Source organism: Polistes canadensis, unplaced genomic scaffold, assembly GCF_001313835.1.
Source record: "Polistes canadensis isolate GaletaPanama2010 unplaced genomic scaffold, ASM131383v1 scaffold_469, whole genome shotgun sequence".
Lineage (NCBI taxonomy): Eukaryota > Metazoa > Arthropoda > Insecta > Hymenoptera > Vespidae > Polistes > Polistes canadensis.
Window position 1 is genome coordinate 41,691 of NW_014570016.1, and position 8,030 is coordinate 49,720.

Consider the following 8,030-nt stretch of genomic DNA (forward strand, 5'->3'; position numbering starts at 1 on the left):
TAGTTATGTGTATATGCTATTATATATTATATTACATATATACGGGATGTCCCATATAACTCTTTTCAAGATTTTTCAAGTACTTGCTATAACCTGATAAAAAATACTTAAAACAAAAGTTGATCAATTTTTGATTGATTATACATTACAATAAAAAAAAATTCTAAAAAATTTTTTGTTTATGTTTTCTAAGACTACCTTTATAGGCTTTATAGGCTACTTTCCCCCTCTCCCTCTTGATCAACCAAATAATTTGTAACGTCAATGTAGTACAAAGATTCAATTACTTTAAGAGCGTATGAAGCATACATCATGATTTTTTTTTCATTTATGCCCTTGGAAAATTAGCAAAATTCAGTGAGGCAGAATTTAAAAATCTGCAGAGACGCTCGAATCAAATTACTCAAATGATATAACAAATGCAGTTAGTCCAATGTAGTTAATAATATTTCTACGATGCTTAGGGAAGAAATTGTTCCAATTTCAAATATAAAAGAATTTGCGATGCTGTTAATAGTTAAATATTTCACAACTCTTTAAATTTTATTTAAAAAATATATTACCGCTTTATTTTTATTTTTAACTTTGCCGATTACCGTGGCAGCAACAGAAAAATCCTTCTCACACACTCAAAAATAAAAAAAGATAATAAAAAATTATTTAGAAAATTCCAGTAAAAATGAACAATTCCACGAATTTATCTCCTTTAGCAATAAAATCTCAAATTGTAAATGAAATAAACGAAAAAAAAATACAATTAGATTTTGCAGATTTCAAATCTCGAAAAAAGATCTTACATTTTAAAACATTAAATACTAGTATTAATAATGTGAGGACAAAAGATGGTCGACAGTAATGTGTACATACAATAAATATAAAAACAAGAGAAAGTTAAGACGTAGATATTAGAGAACAATCGCTATTACAAGTGCGTATTTAGATATTTTTAGAATAGTCAAAGACGTTTTTCTCGTAACAAAAGCTGAAAAAAATGTTGTTCTTTTTTGTAATGTGTGAAGTGATGAAGAGAATATGAGAGTACTTGTCGGATCGTGGTTATGGCGTACGTGATCATAAACATAGAGATCATAGATCCATTGTTATCCGCGATGGAACGAAGGGGGAGATTTCGAGGAAAAGAAAGAAGGTAAGGTGAAATACGCCAAAAAGAAAAGACAATAGAGGAGGATAGTGTATACATAGATGGAACGAAAAAAACAATAACAGAATTGAGGATAGAGGATTGAAGATTGTTTTTTAGAGTGTAGATAGCATATGTTTGGTGACCTTATGTTAAGAAGTACGACGAAAGATTCTGCTAAGAAGTCTTTAAATAAATATATATAGTTATATRTATAATTCCTTTTCTCTTTTTTCTTTAATTGTTAAGAAAAGCTTATAATAAATATTATAAAATAATAACTATATATAATCTCAAAAAACTTACGATGTTGTAATCAATTATATATTTTATAATAATTGATGTCAGAATATGAATATTTTGGCGWATCTTAACGATGAGAGATGGTAATGAGGAGAAGATATTATAAGAAGGAAAAAAATGCGAGATAAATGGAAATGAGTCGCAAATTTATAAATGTAGTCGGGTGAGCAGATCCGAACACAAAAGTGTAAGCGAGAAAGACAAATCACCTCACATTCGATAAGAGGATCGTTGATTTGTTCTCATCAAAGCTGAAATAATCGCTTACCTGACTTTCAATTGAGCTTTCAAGTTGAGCAGCAGCTGCACCTACAGTTCTAGCAGCTAACCGGCACCAAATTGAGTAACGTAAAAATTGACTGAATATGAACTACCCTTTTGTACAAGCAATTAAACCGTAGACTGAATTTCAATTAACTAACTATACGCGAGAATCCAAGATGGCGAAAGTCGTTGAAAAAAGCCAAAAAGAACATTGCTTCTTAAAAGACTTGTTCACGTTATCTTCTTCTAAGATGGAATGAATGTGAAAWTTGCCGGAAAAGAAGAAGCATGGAATCTATCAAAGCGCAGGCGTGAGCAATGCTCGGTTTTCCTCCTAATGAGTTATACCGGTAGATGCTGCCACCCCTCGGTAATTAGTCGCATTTAAAAGAAAAGGCGGGCGCTTTGATTCTCCAACAGAATATGATTTATAGAGTTATTCCAGATATGAATCTATATGTAGGTATATATATATATCATATTAATTGTTTTCTTGTTATTAAAATAACATTTGTTATTAATAAATGTGAATAATTTTGGAAATATATTCTTTAAGCAAAATAAAAACTTTTTCAACAAATGTAAATCATTTGTAAAAGTTGCATCACACATGAATCTTAGTATAGTATAATAGTATTAATATTAGTATCAATTATGGTGTAAAGATAAAATTTATTTATTATTATTTAATATCATCATTATTAGCTTTATGTAATATTTGAAGAAAAATGAAAAAGAATTATATATAACTAGATATACATTTATTTAAACAGATATAGTAGATAAAGAAAAATGAAATGTAATATGATAGAATTGTAAATGTCTATAATCTCTCGAATCATTAACTAATTATCGTCGTATTTTGTTCTATTTTTCACGTCGTACTTCTTAACACAATTTTGAAACTATACTTCTTTTTGTCATATGATATATTTATATACGTACGCTATACCCCTCTATCGTCTATCATCATTTATTTTCGGCGGATTTCTCCTTTACCCTTTGCGGACAGAGCACTCTTCACCGTCTCGTTCCAGCCGTTCCACGCTGCATTCGCAAGTTTGTACCAGCAAGTGTGTGTCCGCACAAATTTCACCAGTCGCTGATCCGCTTGGTAGCGTTTACTTTGGAAAACATTTATGATCTTACTAACGTAACGTACAGTTACGTCCCGATTGAACGATCGTTTTAAGTAGTAAATTTGCCAGTTTAGTCACCCTGCGTACACCGAATTTAACCGGGATCAGGCGGTTTAGTTTTATGAGGTAAAGAATTAACTGTAGTTCTTGAATAAAATGATAACCTTAATCAATAAAAATATACGTGGAATTAGGAGAGGTTTGAGGTTGTCATTGCAGGAAAAATGATTCCACCGCTCTGGAGTTCAATACCACAATTTTTAATAATAAATTATACTGAGAAAATAGAAACGCAGTGAGTCAGAGGTTAGATCTTCGTGTGGACGCAGTGAATACCAAATAGGAAGAAACGAAGTCGAGAATTTAGAAAACTTATTGGCATTAAATTGATACAAAATTAGAAATAAAATTGAGACCAAATTAAGATAGACTAATCTGTATTTAAACTGTATCTAAAGAGAAGAGAACTGTTGCTAAAGAGAGCTAAAAGAGAGTTATTGTTAAAGAGAGTTAACTTTGAGCACGCAGGCTCTTCTTTTCGTGGCTACCCCACTATGGGGTTGTTCGTAAAATTCAGTGGTGGGACGTAGTAGGAAACACGTGGGTCCTTTTGGTTATTTTTCACATCTGGGACTTATCTATTTCTTAGAAAGTTGAGGTATTTATGATATAAATGGAGATAAGACATATCGGAAGAATTACAAACAAGAATTACAAAAAGGTAAGCGATGGGAGTTTTATGTCGATAGTGCTTCGCAGGTAGCGCAGGTCGGCTAAACATTTGAAGTTTGGGTCTTATGACTCCTTAAACCAAAATAAGTACAGATACGCTTGCCGTATTGAAACTAAAAATAATGTTCTTAGTTATCGCTGTGAATTTCGTTTTTATCGACAGAAATTAAAGATTCATTTTTATTTCCAATAATTAGTTTTGCATATTTCTTATAACAACTATAGGATTAAGTTTCGCTTGTCTTTTATTCCCGCTATTGAACAAGAAAAAAAACGGAGAGTGGAATAATTAATAAAAGATCAGGCGGTAGGCGCGTGAGTGTCTTTAAGGTGGAAAAATATAATATAAAAAGTAGCAGGACGTCACAGTACTTATGAATTAGTAGATGTATAAAATAAAATTGTAAGATTTTTTAAACATTATCTTATATTGTTTACAGATTGTAATTAATCAACGTTTGATATCGTTTAAATCATTCTCTATCATGCAATCCCGGTTTTCTGTCGCATATACGAAGTCTCTTTTCAACAACCTGGAACTTTTCGGTTAGAACAAACTGCATAATCCTTGTGTTTCCGCTGGGGATGCAGTGTAATTATATGCAATGTTTCATTTAATAATAAAATGAGGTCAAGCGTGGTTTAAAACTGCATCTTTATTTCGTGGTGTCTTGAAAGATGATTCGTGTTATTTACATTTAGCAAGAAGAGACAGAATACAAATCTGATCCGTGTTTAACATTTGCTTTTCAACGAAAGTACAATAACTTTCACTTTTAGTTTTTATTTTTGACCAGATTCCTTTACAAAGAGTCTCACACGATATTGTAGTTCAAGAGGTTAAAAATAAGAATTAAAAATTTAATTCAAACTTAACTAGACAGTACGATACATGGTATATTTGTGCAATCAAATTTTTCGACCAAAAAGTAAAGCTATAAGAAAAGATGTAACAATATCTGCAAAAGATAAAAACTAGTGTTAAATTCCTGAATAGAAATTAAAAACCTAACAAATATGTCTGAACATAATGAGTACATTCACATAAGTTTCACAGGGAATTTTGGACGGTTATTAAATCTTTATGAACGATTTATTTTAAACCAGTTGTACGTTTCGTCCCTTTCTAGGGACTTCATCAGCAACTAAAATTTTTTATTATGACTTGTTAATCAATGTACAAAACATTACAATAAATTAAAACGTTATTTTTTTTCTACCCCGATCGTTACATTTAACGAGTCAATATACATTTTATCTTTTTTTCAGAGTCATACATTTCAACTACACTTAACATTTTACAATACAATTTCTTCCTAAACACCTTTATATTATCACACCTAATCAAATACTACTGATTTTATCTAGACTAGTGTTTAATAATCTAGGTATCTTCAGTATTATGATGTCCTCTATTTATGTGTCCTGTTATGATAATTAAATTTTTAAATTTCGTTATAGATGTTATTTAAATTATTCGTGTCTGTTCTGTATTTAACTGTATTGTTATTTATTATGTGGTAAATTTCGCTTATATTTCTTTTGTACCAATTGTCTCCTCTGTCTAAAATGGTTGTTTCTTCAAATTTGAATTTATGTCCTGTTGTGAGATGATGTGCAGCTAACGCTGTGGTATTAGTTTTATTTACATTTGTAGGTTTGCAGTCATTTTTATGTTGGTTTAATCTTTTTTTTAATTTTTGTTTGGTTTGCCCTATGTAACATTTGTCACATTCACATGGTATTTTGCAAACTAAGTTTGATTGTTCTAGTTTATCAACCTTGTCCTTTAGTTTTGTAAATATTGAATTTATTTTTACTTAGTTATAAAATACCAGCTTGACATTAGTATTTTTGAAACGTTTATTTATTCTATTTGACAAAGGTTTGATAAACGGGAATCTGATAATTTTGTTGTTGTCTGGTTTTTTTTCCTGTTCTTTAACTAATCTAAACTTATTAAACACCATGTGTATGAGACTCGTTGGGTAATTATTATTTTTTAAGATTAGTTCTATTCTTTTCTTATTTTCCATATGGAATTTCTTACTACTTAATGTCAGTGCTCTAAATAATAAACCTTTAATGACCCCAATTTTTTGGCTCATTGGATGATTCGAATTATAATTTATACATCTACCAGAGCTTGTAGGTTTCACATACCAGTTTGTTACAATGGAACCGTCTTCATTTCTTATAATGTTCATATCTAGGAAGGGTAAGGTTCCATTATTTTCTACCTCCATTGTGAATTGGATCTTATTATTGACACTATTGAAGGTCTTCAGTGTTTGGTCCATTCCATCTTTAGGTATTGCTGTGACAACGTCATCAACATAAACCTTCAGGAAAGGAACTGGAAAGGGTAACATGCCTTCAATCTTTTTTAAGATATAATTCATCACTAGATTGGGTAGCACTGGGCTCGCTGGATTACCCATGCTAGAGCCATCCATTTGTTGGTAAAAAGACCCGTTGAACTGGAAGTAGCTCGATTCAAAACAAAATTGTATTAGTTCCACCAAGATATTCTTCGGGACTTTTATGGATTTTGCTAGTTCTTTCCAATCTTCATTGATTGTTTTTAATACCAGTTCTTTTGGAATGTTGGTAAAAAGGGAGATTACATCTAATGACACAAGTATGTATCCTTCTGGTAATTTTGTTTCTCCTATAAACTCCGCAAACTCAAACGAATTCTTGATGGAAAAGACAAGTTTGTTTGAGATAGTTTTTGTTAACGTCTGATGTACAAATTTTGCTAATTTATAGCACGGTGACTCTATGGAACTCACAACCGGTCTTAAAGCGCATTCTTTTTTGTGAGTTTTCCTTAATCCATGCAGTTTTGGCGCGACTGAATTATAAGATCTCAGGTTTTTTCCCATTTCTTCTGAGATGATGGATTCATTTTGTAATTCGATTATTTAATTATTCGCCAATTTTTCAAATTTGTTGGTAGGATCCTTGCTTAATATACTGTAGGTGTTTCTATTTTCCAACAGTTTTTTCATTTCTTTGATGTATTCCTCCTTTTTCATGATAACTGTGTTGTTTCCTTTATCCGATCTTGTTATTATTAAGTTCGGATTCTGTTTCAAGAAACGTTTTGTTGTTAGATAGTTTTCTTTTGTTTCATTCTTCCATAGTTTTTGGTTTTTATTGTAATAGTTCGAAATTATTCTCACCGCTTTTGACCTTACATTATTTTGTTCATCCTTTATTATTTTTGTGTCAACATTTTCGATGTTAATATTTTTTATGCCTTTTTCTAGATCTTTTATTAAAGTGCCTACTGGCACTTCTTTAGGTCTTAATGGAATACCATATCCTGGTTCTAGGTTTAGTATTTTTTCTACTTCTTTCGGTAGCCTTACATCCGTAAAATTAAATACACAAGTATTCTGACTATTAATATTGTTATTGCTGTGTGAGTTATCTTTTAATAAATTATTTAATTTTTTTATGTTATTATCTTTTATGTTTTTAAATTTATATTCGTATTTTTGTTTAAAAAATATTGTGCAATTTGTAAAATCTTTCATTGTTAATGTCTTTTCTAAATAATTACATGTGTTTTTTTCCATTGTTCTAATTTTTCTAGCTGTGATCTTTATTTCTAAATTAACGATCTTCTGTTTAAGAGATTTGATTAAAATATCCGTTTCTCTTATATACGGATGTGATTCTGCTTGTAGGGCATTTAAACATTGTCAGCATATAAAAATCGACTCATATTCTTATTAAATTGTAAATATAAACAAGTTTATCCTAGACATATTCTAAACAATTTAAAATGTATTTTGACTCGTGAACTGTAACGATCGAGGTATAAAAATAACGTTTTAATTCATTGTAATGTTTTGTACATTGATTAACAAGTCATAATAAAAAATTTTTAGTTGCTGATGAAGTCCCAAGAAAGGGACGAAACGTACAACTGGATCGAAATAAATCGTTCATAAAGATTTAATAACCGTCCAAAATTCCCTGTGAAACTTATGTGAATATTATAGTTCTAGACAAGAGTATCAAAAAATGAAATATAATGAGTACATATTCAACCTCTAGAACACAGTAACATAATTATTTTTTGTTTTTGGTTTCGATTTTTAAGGAGATTTGGAAAATAAAGGAAGAAACTCCCGCGAAACATGAAATTAACGCATGTGATCATTTTGATATAAACTAGGAAGTAATTTTTACGAATTTAAAAATTTCTTACAATTACTAAGACAATTTGTAATTTTAAAGTTTTATTGGGATATATTTATTCATATATATTTTATTTATAAATATCTGTAGAAAACAATTAGCGTTTTGAATTAAACGGAGATTACTTTATTATATTTGGAAGATATTATTTTATAAACATCTTTACGTTTTGGTATTTGATCATTTTTTCTCTTATAGACAAGACTCGGTTAGTAAGATATTTTATTCTTTGGCCC

General features: G+C 30.1%; 1 protein-coding gene across 1 annotated transcript; it reads right to left on the minus strand.

The window, feature by feature from the left end:
- Positions 1–6,506: 6,506 nt before the first annotated feature.
- Positions 6,507–7,282, minus strand: LOC106792551. Its single transcript, XM_014759020.1, has 3 exons — positions 7,258–7,282; positions 6,768–7,018; positions 6,507–6,671 (listed from the first exon to the last, which is right to left on the minus strand). The coding sequence occupies exons 1-3, from the start codon at positions 7,280–7,282 to the stop codon at positions 6,507–6,509; spliced, it is 441 nt and encodes a 146-aa protein (XP_014614506.1).
- Between the last annotated feature and the right edge of the window lie 748 nt (positions 7,283–8,030).

Bases quoted from the DNA above. Each gene is read 5' to 3' on its own strand.
- LOC106792551 (XM_014759020.1), bottom strand. From the start codon at position 7,282: ATGCCCTACAAGCAGAATCACATCC. The intron at 7,019-7,257 runs GTATATAAGAGA...ATTTATTAAAAG, and splicing joins CTACAAGCAGAATCACATCC to ATAACTCACACAGCAATAAC. The intron at 6,672-6,767 runs GTGAGAATAATT...TTCTTGAAACAG, and splicing joins ATAATGTAAGGTCAAAAGCG to AATCCGAACTTAATAATAAC.